Consider the following 26,387-nt stretch of genomic DNA (forward strand, 5'->3'; position numbering starts at 1 on the left):
TTCTTGTGTTGTATTGAGGACTGTACATTTTAAACAGGCCTCTAAGTTCATTTTTTAAAATACACAACGAAGCTGACAGACATTGTCTGAAGACTTTGATTTCTTGAGTTCTTTAAGTTGGCATAAACAGAGAATACATTTTTGTATTCTGTCTAGGGTTGGTATCGTTTGGGATTTTTACGTTACTGGTACCAAATCGATACTTTAAAAACGGGACCAGTGGCTAAACGGTGCCTGAACTGATACTTATTTTTTTTAAAGAGCCACAAAACGATGGTGGAGGACATTAAAGAATGGCTTTTTAAAAAAAAAAAAATTAAAAAAATTCACTAAAAGTTTAATGTATACTTAAATATTAGTGCTGTCAACGTTAACAAATGCAATTTAAAATTATTTCCAGTTTAACTCATTTAAATATTTAATGCAATTAACGCAGCATTTTTTTCTGTCATCCTCTGGCTAGCATTACAATATACAATCACGCTCTTATTCATGCAAAACCATTCAAGTGCAACAAGACAAAAGAGAACGCGCTTGTTATATTTGTTATATTGTTATATTTTTTATAGCCTAATAAATGTTAAAAAGCTTTAATTACACTGTAATGTTGAATGGGTTTAATGTTTAACATTGGGGGGATCAATTTCATAGAGACATCAGATCAGTAGTTTTATTATCAGTGATACTGGCCTTCATGCATAAAAGATGCCATTAAACAAAATATTTAAAATACACTGTCGTTATGTTTTTTCTACATTAATTTGGAGATTAACTGTGAAATTATTACATTAAAAAATATATTAATAACATGTAAAAACTAGAGTGTTTTTAATTGCGATTAATTGCAGAAAAAATGTGTGTTTAATCTTATTTTTTTAAATCGATTGACAGCACTATTAAATATATGAATATAAATAAACACAAAACACAACAAATTTATAATAAATCTTAACCCAGCTACAATAGGCCTAATTTAACACTAAATAACAGTACTAATAACCGCAAAGTAGTCGGTATTCTTGGTATGCTACAAACCAGCTTCAAGTTTCACAAATTATTTTGCAGAAATATGACCATATTCATTATATATGACCATGTTAGTTTGCGCTGCAATTCAGAGAATCGCATCTGTCGGATTTACATCACGTAAATTGATCCACGTCTCACGTCTCAACTATAATGTGTATCGGATATAAATAAGAGCTGTAGACAAATTATAACTGAAAGGATTGTAATTGCTGCTTCCATAGACATCAGTGTGTATTTAACAAACTATAAATGTATTTTTTTGCTATATCAGATAGTTCATGATAAGCAGGGTATTTTTTTCCCACAGTCCAAAGACATGCAGGTTCGGTGGATTGGATATTCCAAATTGTAGGATTGTGTGAATGGGTTGTGTCAGGAAGGGCATCCAACGTATTGCATTTAAATGTCTGGAACCTAAAATAAACATGATGTGGTTGCTCTTCTTACTTAGTAATTTTGTCTTTTTTCTAGTCCAAATATCAAAAAATTCTTAAATCAAGAAGCATTTACTAGATAAGTACTCACCCCATTGTCAGATCATTTTGCTTGTTTTAGGTAAAAAATCACTTCATTTAGATTTTTTTTCCCCAGAAAACAAGAAAAAATATCTTATGTCATTTTACTTATCTCGTAAATGCATCTTGATTTAAGAATCTTTAGATATTTGGACTAGAAACAAAACAAAAAAACTAAATAAGAAGAGCATTTTTTGCAGTGGATTGACAAGCGCTGAGCGAGTCTGTCTCTGGCTCGGCACCAGCCAACGGGCGAAAGCACGTTTGAATTTAATGGCACCGAAATCTGCGTTCTGATTCAGTCCGATTACATACCGCCAGTTATATAGGGGTTTGGGTACTGAAAACCGGTGCCAAAATGGCATCAGTACCTATATAACCGATCTGTAACTGGACCGAATCAGAAGGCAGATCTCAGTGCCTCATTTCGGTGCCACTTAAATTCAAACGTGCTTTCGCACGTGCTATCACAACTATTCAGTGTTTTCAACCACATCATGTTTATTTTAGGTTCCAGACATTTAAATGCTCATAAGTACTAGCTAAAAACACACTGATGTCTATGGAAGCGGCAATAACAATCCCTTCAGTTATAATTTGACTACGTGTCTTATTTATATCAGACACACAGTATATAGCAACTACATTTTAGTTTACTCTATTCTTCTCCCAGTTCACCTGTCACTTACTTTCATGTATTTTGTGAGACGAGGGTGAATTTACCTGATGTAAATCCGACAGATCAGATTCTCTGAATTGCTGCGAAAACTAACATGGCGGCGCCCATTGCGCATTATAGATCAACTAACACACATTCACTCACACATTTGACAATCAGAATTTCCCATAGTTAACAAGTTTTAGCTGTTGAATATTTTTGAAGAAAAAAGAAAAAAGTAAATAAAAGCGATACATCTGTCATACTGTGAAATTGTGGCTGCTGTGTTTCACGTGAGATGCATGATGCGTCGCCATGGAAACAGTTAGACAATGCGTTCTAAAATATTAAGCCAGAGAATATGGTCATATTTCTGCAAAATAAAAGCTGAACCTTGAAGCTGGTTTGTAGCATACCAAGAATACAGACTACTTTGCTGTTGTTAGTACTGTAACTGTTATTTAGTGTTATTAGGCCTGTTGTAGTTGGGTTAGGTGGCTTAGGATTTACTGTGAATTTAAGTAAATTGTGTTTTGTATCTATTTATATATTTAAGTATACTTGATTTTTTTGTTCTTCTTTCAATTAAAAGACATTCTTCGATGTCATCCACCATCGTTTGTGGCTCTTTTTTTCCAATTCAGACACGTATCGTTTCAGGCACCGTAGGCAATGGTACTGTTTTAAAGGTCCCATGGCATGGCATTTTTCTATTATTTTATAATGTTTCCTGAGGTGTACTTATATTGTTAGTATGATTTTTACATCATAAAATGTCATAATTTAGAAATAAAAGGCATTTTTTCTCTACTGCTGTTTGCCCTGTGGCTGAAGGCCCTGTTACAAGAGGCGTGTCTGGCCGGATACCCTCACGCTTACCCCCCTTCTGCTTAATCTCACGCCGCGTTTGGTGCCTCCGCTGTGGGCCAGATGCAGTACTGGGGGTCGGGGATGTTGAAGGCCGAGCCTCGGCGTGTGTGAGGTTTATCTCTAAAGATGTGGCTCTGCTGATGTTGAGCAGAAAAGACTGTATGCACATTGTAGAACCGATAGACGCGACGAGGACGTACAAAAACACTGACACACAAGATAGAAAACACGAAAACACCGTTCTGTCGGGAGAGAGAGAAGCCGCAGTGTGTGCACGAATAATAAATAATTAGCTACACATAAGAAATCACTGATCACAGATCAGAAGGAACTGAAAAAAGACTTCTGTTTTCATTTGTACATCCAAACACTGAGAAACTGCCAGCGTTCACTCGTTCACACAATGATCTCTCGAGCGTTTGCATGGGCGAGCCAGATTCTCTGGGCGGAGGAAAGGGAGGAAACCGTTCCTGCTTGGACGTCAAACCAGGAGACTTCAGGATTGGCTCGTCTGGCCTGTCATTTTCTCAAAGGCAGAGAAAGACAGCCAGAACTCGGTTTTACACCGATCAACATTTCTATCCACTTGGGGACAATATTCAGGCTAGGGGAACTCATATTAATGTTGAAAAACCTCATAAAATGAAAATTTCATGCCATGGGACCTTTAAAAGTATCGGTTTGGCACCGGTATCGTAAAAAAAACCAAACGACCCAAACCCTATTCGGAACCCAACCCTAATTCCGTCTGCACTGTTTCATAATTGTTTTTCTATATACACATGTGTTATGCACCATGTAAATTGCACTTTTTGGACATCTCAATTCAAAAGTTCTTATTATATTGCACCAATTTCAGTTTTTTAAATGATGGACCAATCAGAAGCAACAATGTTGGGGTTCCCACACGACCTGGAAATCCTGGGGAAATAATGACCAATTTTCCAGCCCTGGAAAACATGAAAATGTCCTGGAAAAACCTGGTTGTTCTGGAAAAATCAAAAATCTTTTTGAAAAATTTGCCAAACAGCAGTACGTGACTGCATGATATAAGAACTGGCCCTGTGTGTACGCCCACTAATTCTTAGTCTGGTAGTGAAAGATGCATTAGTAAAGATTAAGTAGGAAGAAACCCTTCTTTCTCTTTCTGATTCCTTTTGTGTTTGCTCTCAGTTTTTGCTATTGGCCAGAGGGTCTTTCTTGTTTCTCTCATGTCATTGAAAGAGTCTTGAAATGGAAGTTTCCTTCTACTGTTTATTTGAAAGTGCTGTGTTTATTTTATATTTCATAGAGTGTGGCGGCTGCGGTGTGTGTGTGTGTATCCGTGTGAAGGGTCGTTGGAATGTTCAGGGTCAGGTGATTGAGTTTCAAGATGACCTTGTAAATTACATCTCAGCATAAACACACACACACACACAAAGCAATGGTTTGCACATGAACCTTCTGCACAGTCATCCCTCAAGCTCACGGTGTGTTAATAGCAGCGTTCAGTGGGTGTTTGCTGGATTAATACGGTGTCTGTGGGTGTTTGTATGAACTTCTGCTGCCTGTGTGTGAGTGTCAGATAAAGGCAATTGCAGTCTCATCACCCTACAGCAACCTTATGTCATCTCAAGATGTTTAATCGCTTCTAGTAAATTGAAATCAAGGTTATCACTGTCACACCAGCTAATTAACGTAGAAAGTCTTTTTGTTTTTACCAAGAGTCAAAATCACTTGGAACTCCAGACGCCGTTTCATTCCAGATATGAGTGGAATTTTCTTTATTTACATAACAGACAGTTGCTGAACTCTCTTAGGAGCCATGGAAACAGACGGGTCTGAAACCAGCAGCGCTTTTCAGAATTCAGACATCACAGAACAAGAGACACGGTCAGCCTGTTATGATTGCAGATGTATGTTCTAATTAGGAAATGTGTTTAATATACCAATACCGTTACAATGGAAAGCTGTCTAATCAAAGTAGGAGTATCACGTTTCTAAAACCACACACACACACACACACACACACACACACACACACACAGTAACGTCAGTAACACATCCAAAAGTTCATCTTTTATACTACGGGGCCGTTGAATGCTTGAATCTGATTGGCTGATGAACGTTCTGAGGTGTGCAGTTATTTTCTGGGAGACGCACAGCAAACATAGTTCCAGGCAGCTATCTTGACCGCATTACAGTTCCATATCACTACGCATAGTTAACTGTAATAACGGAAATTACAGGACTAAAAAACAACAATATGACAGACGATTTTCCTAAAGTAAATCTTAATATTTACAGTGAATATAAAACGTTCAACAACTGGGCGGCAGCAGTATTAGACAGTCCAGATGAAAAACAACAAAGGCAAGATTTTCTGTCTCATTACTGAAATCACACATGCTCGCACACGCACTACAGTTTGCACAAAAAGCTGTCAGTTCGCCTATATAGTGGAGCAACTTAAAGGCTACACGTGACATTTTTTCACTAGCGAGGTAATAACAGCGCTGTTTAGAGACGCACAGAGGGAGCCTAGTTCACACAAGCGCTCTTTCTCTCTCTCTCTCTCTCTCTCTCTCTCTCTCTCTCTCTCTCTCTCTCTCTCTCTCTCTCTCTCTCTCTCTCTCTCTCTCTCTCTCTCTCTCTCTCTCTCTCTCTCTCTCTCTCTCTCTCTCTCTCTCTCTCTCTCTCTCTCTCTCTCTCTCTCTCTCTCGTTCTCTCTAATAACTTTATTAATAACTGCAGTAGAATGCTATCAACGGCTCAAGCCTTCGTTAACAGCTTTAAAATGACGTTTCGGAACTAGCAAAAGAGCTGTTGGATGAGACGCGGAAGAAATAGTCCTACTCACAATAGCGATTTAAGTACAAAAACCGGACGAATCCCATTAAATATATAATCGGATCGATGTCTTGAGGTGTGGTAACCGTAGTATAAGCGGAATAATTGACTCTGGGCCGTTCAATTATTAGAACTCCGCTTCGCGTCGTGACCGCATCACCACCTCGTGTGCATTATCATTCTAATAATTGAACGGCCCGGAGTCAATTATTCCTTACTTAAACCACTGTTGAAAAAATAATTAATAAAAAGCAATTTTGTAAAACTGCTGTACCGAACCGTCAGTTTTGTGTACCGTTACACCCCTAATAGTTAACTGCATTATTTTAAGAAAATCTAACAATCAGTATCGATATCAGCAGATATCATTCTGAATAATTTAGTAAAATATTTAGTATTTAATTTCTAAAAACGCACATTTACATCAATAAGAAAAAGTAGTCTCAGTTCAAAAGGACTTGACAGCTTTACAGCTCAAATAGGATTCTTCACATTTCTAATACTCTCCACCTGTAGGAATTACATCGGTAACACACAATCAAAAATTCCTGGAGCTTAAAGAGTATTCCAAGCTTATAATTTAACATTTTTTACTAAAGAATTCATTCAAAAATGCGTCTGCATTTCTGCCTTTAAACCCTCTGGCCTGCTTGTCTGCTGTTCTTCCATTGTAAGTGCATCACTGCAGGCACGTTTCCCATTTGCTTTTACAAACTGAGGGATGAGTCTGCATTATTGTCCGTGGTAATCAACAGCATTCCCAAGATGCGCTTTATAGACATTAGGCTCCTTTAAATCTTCATTGTAGATTCACACACGTAGACAAGACTGTGAATGTGGAGCGGGAAGCAGATTTCCGGAGCAGTCGGGCTTCTCTGACAGATTCGCTGTGATTATTTGGCTGAGTGAAGGAATGAAAAGTGTCTCTTTGTGTGAAAATCTCTGTCCTCAGGGGTTTTATTCAACCATCAGACTGACAGAGAGAGAAAAGAAGATTTTGATTGAGTTCGGGCCCATTCAGACGGCCGGTCTTGCTTGACAAAGCCCAGCAGATAAAGACACAGTTGTAGCTCTCTTTTGTCTGGTCTTAATCTATTATCCTGTCTTATCTTTTCTTCTGCTCATTGCAGTTTCACTTTCTTGCATCTGTTGTATTGATCTTTTTCTTTTCACCCGTGTACGCTCATTATCTCCAGACCCCTGCGGGTTTGATTGATGGCTCTAGGTTTTGATTGACAGGTGTATTAGGCTCGACTGTGGCATACTGATGCGGTTGGATTTTGGTTTGGGTTAAAGGTCATGCCTCTTTCTGGTGGAGCGTATGTGTGGATATGTTACTTCAAACGCACACACTCACATGTGCGCCTTGCTATGTAATTGAGGACACCCTGTCATCTTCTTTTGTTATTTAATTCGGCTAATTATAATTACTATAGCATATCCAAAAATACATCTAAGCCCGTAATACTACAGTCCAATGCTTTTATTTCAGAAATTTGTGAATCAAGACATTTGAGTCATGTACTTACTATAGTAATAACAGTAAATTATGCATCATTACAAGTAACTAACCCTACTGTAGCTCTATAGTAAGTTCATGTAGTTAATTAATATTACTCCATACTTATTTGAGTGAGTAATGTGTCTACTTCACCTTAAAATAAAGTGTAACCACCATTTTACTTGCTTTTTTTAATGTTATTTTATTTTGCCTTGTAATTACTAAAATCTTCGACTTAGAATCTTAATCTTTAAGTACGGGATTTCCCAAACATCATTTGTTTGTTTATTTTACTTTTTTTAAGATTAAAAAAGTTTAGATTTTTGAACAAAGTTTTTGAACACAGTATATTAAGGCTGTGTTTAGATACATGTTAGGATATATATATATATATAGGCATATTTTTTATATACTAACACAACATTTATAGAATTGATTCTCTTACGTGACGAATCATGACTTTAAATGAAGCTTTATGTTAAATGACCTTACTTTAAATTACTTAAATTTTTTTACTTTGTTTTAAATTCTGTATGCCGTTTTATCATGCATTAAGCATAAACAAACTATACCAACTATAAAAACTAATTAATTATAACATAAAACCTTTTTTTTTGTTAATGTTAATTTTATAACTTTTTTATATTCTATTTTTGATTTTATAATTTCTTTTATTATATATGTTTTATTTTATAATTGTTGATTTTATCATTTTTATATTCTATATTTTTCTGTTGAACATTTCTTGCGTTTGTGAAGCGAAATACAAAGACCCAGATACTGTTGTTATTCCGTCAACACATACGTTTTTTTGTGAACACAATGAAATATGTAATATATTTCATATTTTTCTGTTCTATTATCTGTCTATGTAACACTTGCTTTTAATAAAATAAAGTTTCTAATATTGTATTTGTCTGAGTATAATTGCTTTGTATGCACTGTATGTTCAGAACAGATTTGTTTCAGTCAGTAGGTAGTAACTTGCACGACCACTCATTTTTACTAATTGACTAGTCATCCAGAAAAGTAGTCAAATAGTTGGCGTGTCAGTGTTTACATTATGTAAATGACTCGGCTCTGACAGCCAGATGGAGGGTGAGAAACGAAGTATCGCGTATCTCCATTGCCAGATTCATGTCTCTTGCGTGTTTATGAACCGAGCCAAAAACAGCCATGCCACTAGTTTATTTCTGTCAGTCTCTGGGTTAGTTAAAGGCTCTCAGATCAGTGCAACCGCAAGTTTTTGAGGGAAATTATTTTAAAGAGACCCTATTATGGATTATTGAAAATGACCTTTCATGTAGTGTGTAACGTAGCTCTAAGTTTTAAATTTGAAAGTGCAGCATATATGAAGTTATTGTCTCTCAAATGTATGAGTCGACTCTTGAGTCAATTAAACGAAATGAGTCCTATGCCGTTTCATTGTGACGTCAAGACGAAACATTAGCAAATTGCCTGTCCACCTATTGCCCGCGCAGACACCAGGGAAAACTTGAACCCCCTAAAACACTGCAGCGGATACTGGATAGCGTCATGTCGAGAAGACGCTGTGCTCTACAATGTGTTTATTGTGTTTCATATTGTGTAGGTCTCTGGCTAACCGGCTAACTCACGTTATTACTGTCTTACTGAAATACTATTGTAAATCTGTGGGCTGCAGTATTACCTAAAACTGTCTATCAATGCCGATTGTCTGTCATTCTTACTAAAGTTTAAGGATGGAGCAAGATTTGTTTTCCAAACTTTATTGTTAGATCAGTCATTCACGTTAGTGCTTGGCTAACGTACTGTATGTGCTGTTATTGATACAATTCCTGCATGAATACCGCAATACATTAGAGACACACACACACACACTTGTTAATGTTGATGGTGAGGAATTGACCTATCGGTAAGCCCCGCCCCCTTAGTTACTGTTGCTAACTCGGACAAACAAACTGAGTTGCTAACTGTCTTACAATGACAGCTGTCAGTGTGAAAACCTTATCCCAAGATGTTTTTGGACACAGAATGTAGCGTATACCCTGTCCAAATGATGGCCAAACTTTACTGATGGTTTATGAAGTTTATTACATCGTTTTTCACTCAAAAAAACTCACCGTAAGAGCTGAACAAACAAAGCAGAAGTGCGCATTAATGTCTCATTCACAAACTCGCTCTCTCTCCGTTGCATTATCATTAACGTATAGCAAATTATACAAAAACACTCATACAACTACTAGCAGTAAACAAACATATACATGCCTTTTCGGGGTGCTAATAAACAGTACATTTTGTATCTGAAAACAACTCTGATAAACTGCTAGCTCTCAACTTTCACTACCTGTAAACTATAATACCCATCAAAATAGAAGATCGATAATGTAGACCTTAAACATATCTAAACATACATAACATAAAATATAAAAAAATATACAAAAACAAATCTTTTTTGTTAACGTTACATGACGTGAGGACAGTTAGTTATTTTGGTTTGTATGTTAGCAGGGACTAACTTAATAAGAGGATGACCACCAGAAAATCCTCTCAGAATATCTGGAATCAGTGTTAAAGTACCCCAGGCACATCATTTGACCATTTTTGTAGCATAAACACCATCAAACCGATGAGAGCTTCGGATTTTCCAATGTTTCTCTATGGCGCTGAAACCTAAAGATGTCCGAGTTCCGGTCCCAGCGCAACTGATACTCAACTGCCATTGGTTCATCTGCGTTCGAGGGGAGGGGCTTACCGATAGGTCAATTACAGTTGAAACATCTCATAATGTACCTCAAACTGAGTAGCATCACTGAGAAACGTCCTGCTCAAGGTTCGGGTTGAATAACTAGTTCTTCCAATGTTTCATCCTGTGTTAATTTCGTTGACAAATAATTTTCGTCATAATTTTCGTCAACGACCTGTTTTCTCTGATGAAAACGAGACGATAACTAAATAAAAACTAGTGTTGGATGACAAAAACTATAACGAAAATCAACTGTCATTTTCGTCAACAAATAAAAACGAGACGAAAATGTTAGGGAGGGACGATTAGGGAAGAGATCCAGACAGTACCGATATCCTGTGTAACAGATGCGCACATTTGATAACCGCTGGAAAACACGGCGCTGTTGTGCTTCTCCAGGCTCACGCATTCCCAATCCAGCGCTCCAGAGCGGCTCACAATCAATGAATAATGCACATTTATGCCAGGCAATTGTTTATGAACTAATGCTGATGAATAATGACAATGTTTACTTTACAATGTTTATATAGTAATATGTTTTAGACGGTTGTAACAATGCATATTTTATCTCCTCATCTGAACTTGAATGAGTTCCTGCAACTGCAATAGTAAGGTGAGATTTCAAAATAAGAGTCCCGGTGTATTTCCAGCTGGTTTATAATTAAAAGTCATGCATTATATATTCGCTTTTGCTTGCACAATAAACTGTATTTAATTTAATTCCCATTTAATTCATAGTCAGGAGGAAAGACCAGTATTTGACACATGTTCAATAAAGTATAAGGGTTACAATAGTTAACTAAAACCATTTAAAAAAATCTTTGTTAACTGAAATAAAATAAATAAATAAACAAACTTATTTGAAGCTTTAGCTTAACATGATATACTAACTAAAACAGAAATACAAAGTTATAAAAACTATATAGATGTTTTTAAAAACAAACTGAATTGAGCTCTCTTTCGTGTATTTTTAATGTCAAAAACAAAATGATGTCAAAATGTCAGTCCAAGGGACAGTCGGTTATGTAAGGCTTAAATGCTTAATGTATTACAATTTAACTAAACTCATTAGATTGTAGGAGACTAAATCTACTGTAGATTTAGTCGACTAAAATCTTACGATATTTAGTCGACTAAAACTAGACTAAAACTAAATGGCATTTTAGTCAAAAGACTATGACTAAAACTAAATCAAAATATGCTGTCAAAATTAACACTGGTTTCATCGATTCGGACTCGTGCTGGGATTGGTGTAAAATCGCCGTCCTCGTTACTGTCTTTACAGTGTGTCAAAGCCTCCGGACGGAGCTGGAGTTCAGTTATGGTAATGGACGTTTGTTTCCGAAATACGCGCAGTACACGGTAGACCAATCACTACCAAGCCTGCAGCACTCCTGTTAAAAACTGAAGCCGGCGCTCCTCGATCGCCCCCAGGTGGCTGGTCCCAGTATAGCTCATAACCCCCGCCCCTCCGTGTATTATATTACACGCAAGACAAACTAAACAATCAAATTACACTTTATATAATTTTTTCCCAAAGTTGGTTTCTGTCATTTGTAGGCAGTTTTTATCACACTGATTTCTTAATGAAGTGTTTGCTTATTAAATAAGTTTAGTTTTAGTGAGTTATTTGATGCTATAAAAACGGGGGGTGTGACGTCATGATTGACAGCTGAGATTGACGGCTTCTCAGAGGAGTGGAGTTGTCACTGAGGCACTAACAGACTTTTTTCGAGAGGAGATGGGAGCTTTAGCTTTAATTTCTACATTTCCATAACTGTTTATTTCACACCGACATAATGACTAGTTCTGCATCTGCGAGAGTGTGGGCGGGGTTTTGATATCACTGCTCTACTTCCTGCTCTCTACTGCGCAGACTCTGTCCCAAATCTGCGCAAGATGTCAGCGCCATATTTGGACCGCCGGAGGCTTCACTTTTCTTCACGCGTCGTCAATATTTTTTTATGGTCTATGATCACTACAGACTGGGCCATCTGACCAATCAGAGCAGGCTTGCGGAAAGGATGGATTTAGAGAGACTGATTCATCCGTCGAGTCCTTTGAGAATCATTGAACATTGTGGTGATGTGCAATGTATATTATGAGAAAATTAAACATGTTTTTGACCTTTGATGCATGTAAACCTGTTGTTGGAGACCTCCAAAACTAAATTAGGAAACTTTAAAATAGCATAATTGGGGCACTTTAATACAGAGTTAGAAGTTTGTAGAAGTAGTTGTGAAGAAAGTGTGAAATCAATAACTATTCAAGCAAAGACCAAACAAACTAAAAGCTCGATCTGCAGCACGTTGTTGACTGTATATGTTGTGCGTAACTGTAAGCTGAACGCTCTCCGGTTGGCGGTTATAAATGAGCTGTTCTGTTTATACGTTACGTCTCGCAGCGGTGACTGTGTTTACGACTGTTTTCACAGGGCTTTCTTAACTATGCAAGCAAGGGCCAAATCCGTCTGCGTTTATGTGTGTGCGCTTCATGAAGTGCGCACATGTGAAATGAATGGATAAGACAGGGATGGGGCAGTGCATCAGACTCACGGTGTGTGTGGGAAACCGTGAGTGTTTATGTCCCGGGGCCCCTTACGTCCCTTACATGAATGAGTCTTACTGTGTACATTCACATGTCTGTGTAAGTGTGTCTGTACTTTGTAGGATTAAAGTTGTCCTTTAATTATGTGTGTTCGACATACTAAGATGCTTTTAGACGCACACACAGACTAGCCTCCATTCTTTATCCAGACGAAAGCAGTGTGTTCAGTCAGTAATATAAGCAGTGCATTAGTGAGTTTAGACTAGTGATGGTTTGTAACAGAGAGAGTGAAAGACGAGAATAGTTTGTTGAAAGAAATGTTAACACACTAAATATAACATAATGTACCGTCAGAAGGTCATTATGACAAAATAAACCCAGACTGGGTGAGCAACACAACTGTTATGTAATAGGACTGTACGTTTTGGACATGAAGTATTGATTTGAGTTGATATATTATAAAAAAATATATTTTATAAATGTATTTTATCTATTAGATATCTTATTCCAGAAAAAAAGTGTGTGTGTATGTGTATATGTTTATTTTCAAGTATATTTTGTATGCACACTAATATACATATACCATTAGTTTCCACTAAACGTATGTTAACCAAACTTTGCATATAGTTTCTCAATTATGTTATGAAAGATATTAATTAATTTGTTCATATTGTATTTACTGCTTGATTTATTATACAGTCTGTTTACACAGATGGGCAAAAATGTTTTCCCAACCTTATACATGTGGTCTAATTTTTTTATAAACATGATTTCGTAGCATAATTATACAAGAACATTTGACCACTGAATGCCACAATTGACCTATCAGAATCTAATGTTCCAGAGAGCCATGAAATAAGCAACTTTATTTTATGTCTTGATGTCAAAATTATATACACCATCCCTCAGCACCCCCCTCTCTCTTTAACAGCTCGCAGATGTGGAGTTATTTTGACTGAAGGGTGTTTGGTCAGCTTCTATAAGCACCTTTGTGGCCATTTAAAACTGTGTGTGTGTGTGCACGTTCAGTCGCATGCGCAAGTTTTAGAGGGAGAAGAAAACACACACATCAACTTTACAGCCCTGTATCATAATTTTGTGTTTCTCATTTTTCACCCAAAGTGACCATGCACTAATTACAGCAGCAATAACCTGGGGTTAAGTGTCTCGCTCATGGAAACAAAAGAACAATTGTGCTCTCAGCAAGGTTATTATAGTTTATGTAGTTTTTAAATGTGTTTTATTTAGTCTTTATTTTGCCTTGTTTTTGCCAGTTTTATTCTAATAAATCCAATTCTATAATTTAATTATATAAATTAAATGTGTGTATATATATATATATACACATATATATATGTGTCTATACTCTCATTTCTGCGTAATAATCAAGGAGCTTTGCTGCCGTCCCATGGGTGCAGCGGCGCAATGATATTACACAGCGCCTGAAATAACTTCTGTCAACATAACCAACGTGACAACCTGCTTGCACAGGGAGCGCTGGGGACTAATTTCAGGCGCTGCGTAATATCATTGCTCCTCTGCACCCATGGGACGGCACAAAGTTCCTAGATATGAAGTCTGTCATATAGGCTACATAAAATAGTAATGAGAATATTATAATTGTATGCTTGAGACATGGCTTTTAATAGTGAGACACTTGTTTTTGTAATCAGGCTCTTAAAAATTATATAAAAGATTTAGATTTATCGGTCAATTTATTGATTATCGGCTTCCAAATATAAAGAGATATTGGTATCAGCCAAAATGATATCGATGCATCTCTAGTTTTATTTGTTCAAAAAAAATAATCACCAAATAAGTAATTTTAGTTTTTTAGTTCGAAAATGTTTTCCACATAAACAAATCAGTTGTACTCTTTGCACGTCTATCCTTGACATCCATCTGTCCTTGACTGCTCACAAGTTCAGCATCCGTTCACTTCCAGTGTTTGAGCAGCCCTTCTTCAAACAAACTCAAAGAACTTCTTCATATCACTCCAAAACAAATGACAGACAGTCCAACTTTCATTTCCATCTTTTAGTTTAATTTGTAAAATGTCTCAGGGCCTTTTCTCCCTGTGAATATTTGAAGATGAAAGAGTGAGAATGATGTGATATTTGTAGCCATATTTCCCCAGGTGCCATAGATTTCATACTTCAAAGCTGTGTGTTTTGATCCTGAGAGTCTGGAAATCTGGAGTAATTATTCAGTTCGGTCTCTCATCACTATTTTTTTTTTCCCTGTCTGTAAACAGGAAGGAAGGAAATAAAGGACATTTTTGAGTTGGATAAATGTTGTGTGAGTTTCTGAAAGATGTTTTGTAAGGCAGATAACTAACTTATTTCCAATTTCTGTTCATCTCCAGCTAATGTTCTGGACACCATGCTGCTGAGGAATTCTGGGAAGGTGGAAGAACATCGCGAGACAGGAAGTGATGTGCCGGCTCTACCTCAGCGCTTCCTGTGGTGTTACTGTTATCATCACTGCCCGGAGGATTCGACTAATAACACATGCAGGTATTAGGACACATTCCACCAGACTTACTGCACCCCTGCACACGTACTGTGCGCAGTATTACATGCGTGTCGTGTGTTCAGGACGGACGGTTACTGCTTCACCATGGTGGAGGAAGAGGGTGGAACGGCTGTGCTGACGTCCGGTTGTCTGGGTCTGGTCGGATCAGAGTTTCAGTGCAGAGTGAGTCATAAACTACTCTAATTTCCAAAATAAACGACTTAAATATTGATGCATCAGTCCTCAAGCACTGACAAAACAAACGCCTTATGTAACCAACAGTTAATTAAACGCCCACTTTACAAACTCATGTGTTGCTCCTCAACTGGCACAGTTCACCCAAAAAATTTTATTCTGTAATTTGTTCACCCGTGGTTAGCAAAGTATTAAAAAAAATCTATCTAGTATTATAATTGCCAGTTTACATCTCACAATTCTGACTTTATATGTTACTACGCAACTTTGTATCTTAAAATCTGCTAGAAGTAAATCAGAATTGCGAGATATAAACTGTGCGCCAAGATTAGTTTTGACAACAATATTAAGCGGTACAACTGTTTTAACATTGATAATTAGAAATGTTTCTTGAGCAGCAAATCATCATATTAGAATGATTTCTGAAGGATCATGTGACACTGAAGACTGGAGTTATGATGCTGAAAATTCAGCTTTGATCACAGAAATAAATTACATTTTACAATATTTAAAAAAAAGTTTTTAAAATTGTAATATTTCACAAGAATACTGTTTTTTCAAATAAATAATGCTGCTTTGAGTATAAGAGACTTATTTTAAAATCTCCAATCTTTTGAACAGTAGTGTACCTTTTTTATTTTTATTCTGTGGTGGAAATGTGCTTCCATACTCATGATTTTCTTTCTTCTATGAAAACAAATGAAGGTAGTAGTTTAGCAGTTTAACAGCTGCTCTTTTCCATATTATGAAAATGAATGGTTATTTATACTGCCAAGCTCCAAAAATCACCATAAAAGCAGTGTACATATTCTGTACATACAGTGTGTGTATATTTATATATATATAGAACAGTGCGTAGAGCTTCATGGAATGGGTTTCCATGGCCAAGCAGCTCATCTAAGCCTTACATCACCAAGTGCAATGCAAAGCATCGGATGCAGTGGGGTAAAGCACGCCACCACTGGACTCTAGAGCAGTGGAGACGTGTTCTCTGGAGTGACCAATCACGCTTCTCTGTCTGGCAATCCGATGGACGAGTCTGGGTTTGGCGGTTGACATGAGAACGTTACTTGCCTGACTGCATTGTGCCAAGTGTAAAGTTTGGTGGAGGGGCATTATGGTGTGGGTTGTTTTTCAAGGGTTGGATTTGGCCCCTTAGTTCCAGTGAAAGGAACTCTTAATGCTTCAGCATACCAAGACATTTTGGACAATTTCATGCTCCCAACTTTGTGGGAATGGTTTGGGCATGGCCCCTATTCCAACATGAGTGCGCACCAGTGCACAAAGCGTCGGTCCATAAAGACATGGATGAGCGAGTTTGGTGTGGAGGAACTTGACTGGCCTGCACAGAGTCCTGACCTCAACCTGATAGAACACTTTTGGGATGAATTAGAGCGGAGACTGAGAGCCAGGCCTTCTCGTCCAACATCAGTGCCTGACCTCACAAATGCGCTTCTAGAAGAATGGTCAAAAATTCCCATAAACACACACCTAAACCTTGTGGAAAGCCTTCCCAGAAGAGTTGAAGCTGTTATAGCCGCAAAGGGCTGGCCAGCTCCATATTAAACCCTACAGATTAAGAATGGGATGTCATTAAAGTTCATGTGCATGTAAAGGCAGGCGTCCCAAAACTTTTGGCAATATAGTGTATTTTGAGTGGACTATTCCTTTACACTTCTTTTTATCACAACACAAAACAAAATACTAACGTAATACAACATAAAATACAAAACCGATTCTATTTACTTTCTAAATAACAAATGTCCCTTGATTTATTGTGCAAAATTATGTTAACCAATAATATGACATTATTTTCCCCCACTAATTTTAAGTACCACCCCTACTGTGCATTATCTCATGCTGCATGCTCGCTTCCACTCGGAATATGTCACATTAAAGAAGTTAAAAAGGAGTTGCTCATGCGGTTTCAATGTGTCTATTGCTGAACCTAAAATATCCTGATGTATTATTATAATAATATGTGTTTGTGTGTGTTTAGGACACGGGGAACTCTAAGCAGCGGCGAGCACTGGAGTGCTGCACAGATCAGGACTACTGTAACAGAGACTTACACCCAACACTGCCTCCCCTACGAACACCCAGTGAGTTCAGACACACACACACACACACACACACACACACACACACACACACACACACACACACACACACACACACACACACACACACACACACACACACACACACACACACACACACACACACACACACACACACACACACACACACACACACACACACACACACACACACACACACACACACACACACACACACACACACACACACACACAATTAGACACACACACAATTAGACACACACACATTTTCATAAAAACATAATTTAGTATGTTTATTAATTCCCTGACTGGTCCCCACAATGTAGGTGATCTCAGGTTTTACTATCCTTGTGGGGACTTTTGGTCCCTATAATGTTATATAGACCTGTACACACACACACACACACACACACACACACACACACACACACACACACACACACACACACACACACACACACACACACACACACACAGACATAGGGAGTCCATAGACATAATGATTATTATATTGTATATTGTATATATAACTGTATATTCAGTCCCCTAAACCTATTCATCACAGAAAATCCTTATTTTTATTTTTATATAAACATGATTTATAAGATGTTTTCCTCATGGGGACCAAAAATGTCCCCACAAGGACAAAAAATTAAGTTTTACTATCCTTTTACTACAGCTGTTTAGTAGTGTTTGTTCAGGTAAGCATTATTATTACTATTGTTAATATTTAGAGTTAGTTATTTTAACCTCTAACCCCAAGTTGAACCGTTTAGCAACAGCAAAAATTACTAACTGGAAATACTGGAAATGAATAAAAACTGAAATAAAAACACATTTAAACCGGAAAAGTAAAATTACTAAATTAAAAATAAATTACTAAATTTAAATCTAAAATTTAAATAAATAATAATAAAATCTCATTATATAATAATATATTATGTTGTCTTAATTACTATAAAAAAAGTAAAGAAAAATAATAATAACAAAAATATTTATATATATATATATATATATATATATATATATATATATATATATATATATATATATATATATATATATATATATATATATATATATATATATATATATATATATATATATATATATATATATATATATATATATATATATATATATATATATATATATATATATATATATATATATATATAATAAGTATTTATCGTCTTTATTTATTTTTTCTTTGGGCAACATTCCTAGAAAAAAAAAATCTGATTTGTTCCCAAAAGTACTGATCTAGGTCAGAAGCCTTTACACACCTGTAGGGTTTATTGTGGCTGTCACTATACAACTCCCATCAATCAGCACAGCAGAATAGAAGTCTCTCTGTCTGTCACTCTCACACACACACACACACCTGTGTTCACACCCTCTCACCGGTGCTGTGGCATACAGAGACGGCTCTGATTTCACTCAGCTCTGTGTGAAGATGCAAGAGTTGCGTGTTCAGCCTTTGGCCTCTTTGACATGTAATAATGTGTGTGTGTGTGCAGGTTATGTGGTTGGAGATATTCATCATATCGCTCTGCTCATCTCAGTGACCGTCTGTAGCTTCATCCTCACCTTCATCATCATCTTCTGTTACTTCAGGTGTGTAAGTTACCATCACGGACACACTGACTTTGGTTGTTCTTAAATAAAGGTAATTCAATTACTCTAAACTAATCTTTACAGACTCCTTAACTTAATCAGACACATTATTTTAACATTAATTAAGGATTTTGTTTTTATCATGGTGAACTCGATCTAAATCTCCATGTTGTCTTTGTGTGGAGTTTTGGTTATTTTGTCTCGTGTTCAAGTCGTCTGTGTGGTGTTTCAGGTATAAGCGTCACGAGTTGGCCCCGCGCTACAGCCTTGGCCTGCATCCTGACGAAACTTTGATTCCTCCCGGAGAATCCCTGCGGGATCTCATAGAGCAGTCCCAGAGCTCCGGCTCAGGGTCAGGACTCCCCCTGCTGGTGAGAATCACACACTGCACACAGTCGCAGATGACATGAAATCAACATCCATTAGGGCCCTATGAAATGTGCACGGACTTAAAGAATAAAATTTTTGGATGATTAAATCAAATTTTGGCCTGTACACTTGTGATATGGACTAGTGTCTGTGAATATTAAACTGCAGAAAGATTGCTATTTAAATATGAAGTGTGAATGGATGACAATTTCAGCGTCTATATGAGGACATGAACACATGAACTTGATCTCCAGTTCTATCTCTGTCTGTCTGTCTGTCTGTCTGTCTGTCTGTCTGTCTGTCTGTTCATCACATCTATCTATCTATCTATCTATCTATCTATCTATCTATCTATCTATCTATCTATCTATCTATCTATCTATCTATCTATCTATCTATCTATCTATCTATCTATCTATCTATCTATCTATCTGTCATCTATCTGTTCATCACATCTATCTATCTGTCTGTCTGTTTGTTTGTCTGTCTGTCTGTCCGTCCATCACATCTATCTATCTATCTATCTATCTATCTATCTATCTATCTATCTATCTATCTATCTATCTATCTATCTATCTATCTATCTATCTATCTATCTATCTATCTATCTATCTGTCTGTCTGTCTGTCTGTCTGTCTGTCTGTCTGTCTGTCTGTCTGTCTGTCTGTCTGTCTGTCTGTCTGTCTGTCTGTCTGTCTGTCTGTCTGTCTGTCTGTCTGTCTGTCTGTCTGTCTGTCTATCTATTCCATTTTATCTATCTATCATCTGTCTGAATGTCTTTAGGTGCAGCGCACTATAGCGAAGCAGATCCAGATGGTGACACAGATTGGGAAGGGCCGTTATGGAGAAGTGTGGATGGGTAGATGGAGGGGAGAGAAAGTAGCTGTGAAAGTCTTTTTCACCACAGAGGAGGCCAGCTGGTTCAGAGAGACGGAGATATATCAGACTGTCCTCATGAGGCATGAGAATATACTGGGTGAGGCTTTCTTTCGCAGACACACACACGGTTCTCTGGTCTTGGTTAATGGTCACATGCAGGTAAACAAATAATTTTAGTAAGTGCTTTTTTTAATATTTATTTTAAAAGTAAAAAATGTATTAGGATTTAATTAATTATTAGCTTTTTTTATCAAGTCACAAAACCCCTGCGGTTCCCTCGCAAACCCCAGTTAGAGTCATTGTTATACTATGATCTATGTTAGTACATGCGTGTGCAAAAGTGAATAAATGCCAAGGTTTGCTTGGAAACGATCGTACAGCCAATTTTCTGTCATATGTTCATTTTGTAAATGAAGGCCAGTTTTTTAAAGACAAGAAAATATGACAAGGCATATCTCATCCTCGGATTCACCAGGACAATGAAGAGAGACCAAGTGTGTTGCGTGCCTCAAAATATTATCTTCTGACAGTATGAAGCCGAACAAGATGCCACTGAGACTTAACATCACAAACACAAAGAGAAGCGCGGTGAGGTTGAGAAGTTCAGCCGGGCTCAGACTACAGGAGTTTTTAAGTCTTAACCGATTGTCAAATCTGGTTACATTACGCACATAAGGAGAATCCTCACAGATTTTCTTCTTTCAAATCTCAAACCTGCACACGCTACAAGATTTGAAAATCGTGGTCGCAACCAAAAACACACTTCTTTAGTGACATTGTCTTAAAACAAAACGACAGCGCTGCAGGCGGCTTCTGTAACCCGAACAACGCTCGTTGATGGACGTGCTCTTGCCAGTGTTGCCAACTCTCGCGAGACAAATAAGCAACCGCAGCTTCAAAATCAAGCCCAATATTATTATATTATTTATTATCATCAATATTATTTATAATAAATTATTTTTGATCAATAAATGAGCCTGCAACATATTAAACTGAAACCTCTCGGAGTTTGAAAAGCAAAAACAGATGTGATTTTACAAACATCATCAAATTGCAATAAAGGACACACGCAATATCCTCCGATCAGCTGTGATCAGAAGAGGTTTGGAGATGGAAAAAGAGAAAAAGTGACATGAAGGCCAATTATGGTAACCCATAGTCAGAGTTAGTGCACACATATTAGGGGCAGTAAGTAGTGAACACACACACACTGCAAACCTTGAAAAAGATAAGCCCTACATGTCAATGTGCACACTATCTGCCCTAAATAGTATTGAAAATTACTAATGTCACATACTATTTAGGATGGATACTAGTGTGCACATTGGGACACAGGCAAGCACTAAGGGAGCGCTACAATATAGCCACAAATTTATAATAAAATAAATTCGAACCATACCTACTGTTATTATTAGTAGACTTGTTTTTTTTTTATAATAGCCTGTAATTTTAAATACATTACAAAAATATATTTTAAATTAAATTAGGTGCCTCTCCTCCCTGTTTGCTCTCCATCTCTGTAGCTACATCTCTGCTGGTGGCATTGTTTGTTAAAATGTATACGTCTATTTAAGTCTACTATCATTACGTGCATTTATAACGTCACATGCCTGCACGTTGAACGCGATTTTTCTTCAATGAGGGGGAGAAGGAGGCGGGATGTATGAGGATGGATTACTACAGCACTTGTATCGTTTCACTGAATGGCTATTAGCTGTGAGAAGACAGTCAGTCAATGTATTGGACACAACAGCGACCATACATGTAAAGAAACGAAGTTGCTTATTATATTTTCCTAACAAGCAACCACATTTTTTAAAATAAGCCCATAAAACCGCAACCCGCAACTCGTGATTTTTTTAACGCGACTTGCCAAAAAAAGAAGCCCAAAGTCGCGTGTTATACACGGACTTGGAAACTATGGCTCTTGCTCTCGCTCTGTTTGATGTGTGCCCGCGCTCATCCGCAATTCCGCTCCTTGTGACGTTAAACAGGGCCATACTTGAAAAAAACGTTCCGAAACTTGTTCAAATCCTGAAGGAGTGTATTTGGCACAGAAATACTCCGTCATACGTCCAACAAATTTTTTTAAATGTTGTCCATGTTTAGGCAACTCTTTAACAGTGTAAATAAGTCAGAATGCATGAAATAGCATTAGACCCCCCCCCCTTTAAGATTATCATGGCAGATTTAGCACCTCACGTGATCTCACGGGGAAACAAAATGGATACTGTTTGAATAGATACAACTTGCTGTATCAATAATTATTCATTGTAGCGAGAAAAAAACGCTGGGTTGTTGCCACATTTCGACCAGCCATTCCTCCGTCTTTGTCCACCGGACCCGTGAAGCTGCTTGTTGTTTCACTGTTGCCATTTCAAAAGTTCTGTCACTTCCTTGTAGACTTCTCTCTTACTGGCTATTGTGGAAGTACTGAGGTAATCATAGTCGTAATCATCCCGATTTAAAATCCTAAATATCAAACATGTTTGATGTTGTCAGGGTGGCCCGATGTATCTGCAGGGTTTAAGATTTGGTCTTTAAACGCCTCACATTATCAGATAATCTGGGCCGATCATCGGAACCGACCGATGCCCTGGACACACAATTTTTTTTCTCAGAATGTCAGAGGTGTACAAAACTGACGGTTTGGTACGTACCTCGGTTTTGAAGTCACGGTTCGATACGGGTTCGGTACAGCAGTTTTACAAAATTGCTTTTTATTTATTTTTGAATTCAATTATAACTAAACGTTTCTTAAAGCTAATGCTGTAAACTATAGGGAGCCCTTACTTGCTATAATATTAAAGGTTAACAACTATTAGCCTAAATTCAGTTGCTATTTATTTTTACATATAATAATCAACACTCAAATAACATATTGTATGCAAACATGTAAACAGTTTTTGCATTTTTTTTCTCCAATTCGTTGTTGAAATATAATCATTTATACATAGTGTCTGTCATTTTCATGACAGATTTATTTAAACATACATTAAATAAACAAGACATCACTAACAGGTTAAGTATATAGGCTAATATAGTGCATATATTTAGCGAAAGAGTTCATCTTTCTAGTGAACAGCTGTGGACTGACAATGTTGTTTACAGATTGTACGCCATTTTGATCTTATTGTGCTGTGAGAAATTGTGCGCTCACATTGCATATATTATTTATTGCATATTGTTTAATGTATACTGTGCTGTGAGTAATTGTACACGCATTAGATGTGTAATATGATGTTTGCTGTAATTGTCATACGTCTCATGTCATCACTGCTATGTTGCTCGGAACTGCACCTAAGAATTTCACCACTGTTGCACTTGTGTAATAAAGTGATTTGATTTGTTTTATTGAGGTATTTCCGCCGTTGAAACATTATTGAGCAATTACACGACACATGATACTTTTCAGTAAGTTGTAATGTATCCTCAACATATCTTAAGATATGAATTCATGTTTATTCTCTAGGAAGAGATGATCGTGTTCACACGCGCCGCGCCGCTCCTTGAACAGTCACATCACATTAAAGAGCGTCAAAACAGCATTCATCGTTTGAATTTCGTGATAATATGGACTGAATACTTAATATGTTCGTGTGGGAACTCAGACCGAAGTGTGTTCCGCGCTTAAATCAAGCCGACTGTTAAAGATTGCATTCGGAACCTTTCGGTACACACGTGCACTGGAAGGCCTGTACCGATACGGTTCAATACAAATACGTGTGTACCGTTACACCCCTAGTCAGGAGTAAATCGAACTGAAACTAGTATTAAAATGACAATGTTTCAAATAAATCCTATAGGATTTTGCAAGCAAGGTAATGTCTGAGAGTCTGTATGTTGGTGGGGAGCTTGAAAAATATTTTCTCTACAAAATTTGGGAACTACTGTGTTAACCCAAATCCTCAGCATGTCCATGTTATTTGTCAGCTACTCATTTAACTAATTATTTTAGACATGGGGACTTCAGGGAACACATTTGAGGGATCACTCAAATGAATCAGTGAAGTTAGTTAATTAAAACGAACCATCCCATATAAATCAGTTCGCCACTGGAGAACATACTCTGTGTTTGATCATTGCCTCAAAACACTCGGCTGTAAAGCTTCACGCACAGTACAGTGTGACGCAACAAACAGCATTACTGCATCCTTTCATGCGACATCGCTGTTTGTTAGAAAAAATAGCAATGCTGTTTTCAAAACAGCAGAGCTACTCTCACGCAACTGAGAAATGTAGTTAAGTTAGCAGCATCTCTACTGTTATTTAATTATTCCTACTTGCGAACATGTAGTCTGTAATTCAAGGAAAATGAACCGTGCACGATTGAACCATCTTGATTAGCAGTCATTTCAAATTAATTAAGCTGATATCAGATTAATTATGAAATTAAATTAAGCGTGGCCTTGCTCAGACTATTTTTAGCCTCATGCAGTAATTTTAACCTCAGCGACTCTTTCCTCAGGGTTCATAGCGGCCGACATTAAAGGCACAGGCTCGTGGACTCAACTCTACCTCATCACAGACTATCACGAGAACGGCTCTCTCTACGACTATCTCAAATGCACCACCCTGGACAGCCGAGCCATGCTGAGATTGGCATACTCCTCTGTCTCCGGACTCTGCCACCTTCACACGGAAATCTTCGGCACGCAGGGCAAACCGGCCATCGCCCACAGAGACCTGAAGAGCAAAAACATCCTGGTGAAGAGGAACGGCGCCTGCTGCATCGCTGACCTCGGCCTGGCCGTCAAGTTTATCAGGTCAGAGTCCAGTTACTTTGGTTAACTTGTCTTGCTAATTATTGTAGGCGGTATTAGCAAGCAGTTAAAATATAATAATTTATATTATATATAAATATTTAAATAAATCTTAAGTATATACATGCATGAGTGTGTATTTATATATACATAATTATACACAGCACACACACATATATTATGTAAACACAAACTTTTATTTTGGATGCGATTAATCACAATTCATTGTTTGACAGCACTAATATATATCAATATTTTATTGTTAAAGGTGCACTATGTAAAATTTTTGCAGCAAAATATCCAAAAACCACTAGGCCAGTGTTATATATTTTGTTCAGTTGAGTACTTACAATATCCCAAATGTTTCCAACTATTTGTAAATCGTGAGAAATTGCTATTTTAACCAAGGAACCGGGACGTGTGAGGGAGTCGCCTGTCGATTGCGTCATATCTGCATTACCTTCGGTTTATTTTGTGTCATAGCAGCCGCACAGAGTAACGTCATAACGTCATTTTCAACACACTCAGTGTATCTAATATGATAAACAGAGCTGCGTTACCTCATACTCATGACCGGAAAAGTGGAAGTGGCGACTGTGGCATAATAAAAGTCCCGCTGCTCGCGAGGCGTGTGTTGTGTTCATCTTATTAACAATCGCTCCTGCGGTTCCTCAGCTCCACAACACTCGGCCCTGCTCTGCTTCATACTACAGCAACGTTAATAATCACATCCATAAACATGATTTCTGCCCGAGTCCTATCCCGATTCTTTTCCACCGGCTGTGAGGTGAAGACCACACTATATATATATATAGTGTAGCTAACTACTTTACAAAAGGGTAGCTTGGTCACTTTTTAACCCACAAAAATCATTTGAACTGCTGAAGATTACATGCTAATAAAAAGAGCCATAGTGCCTAAAGATGTCAGGATTGAAATACTGCATTAATACGGTTGTGTCTCATGGAACAGCGACACTAATGAAGTGGACATCCCACTGAACACACGTGTGGGCACCAAACGTTTCATGGCTCCTGAAGTTCTGGATGAGACTCTGAACAGGAGCCATTTCCAGTCCTACATCATGGCAGACATATACAGCTTTGGCCTCATACTGTGGGAGATCGCCCGCCGATGTGTGTCTGGAGGTACACATCCGCCATTCTTAAGATATTTCAATGAAGGACAATTACATATTTCATTTAAGTGTCAACTTTGTCTCAGTTGTTTCTCACAACATTATTTAGTGGATGTAGGTGGAGTGCAAATGGAGATAATGATATTATCTTACTATA

General features: G+C 37.5%; 1 protein-coding gene across 1 annotated transcript in view; it reads left to right on the forward strand.

Moving 5' to 3' along the window:
• The window catches only part of bmpr1ba (bone morphogenetic protein receptor, type IBa), a 117,509-nt gene that overhangs the window by 87,127 nt on the left and 3,995 nt on the right, over nt 1–26,387 (forward strand). Inside the window, exons 5-12 of the mRNA XM_079815879.1 lie at nt 15,040–15,190; nt 15,272–15,371; nt 17,383–17,485; nt 18,985–19,081; nt 19,314–19,452; nt 20,234–20,426; nt 24,798–25,095; nt 26,065–26,240. Of these exons, the coding sequence (XP_079672005.1) occupies nt 15,040–15,190; nt 15,272–15,371; nt 17,383–17,485; nt 18,985–19,081; nt 19,314–19,452; nt 20,234–20,426; nt 24,798–25,095; nt 26,065–26,240 (1,257 nt within the window). The remainder of the gene's footprint in view (nt 1–15,039; nt 15,191–15,271; nt 15,372–17,382; nt 17,486–18,984; nt 19,082–19,313; nt 19,453–20,233; nt 20,427–24,797; nt 25,096–26,064; nt 26,241–26,387) is intronic.

The sequence above is a fragment of the Gobio gobio genome, assembly GCF_949357685.1.
Source record: "Gobio gobio genome assembly, chromosome: 4".
NCBI classification, from domain to species: domain Eukaryota; kingdom Metazoa; phylum Chordata; class Actinopteri; order Cypriniformes; family Gobionidae; genus Gobio; species Gobio gobio.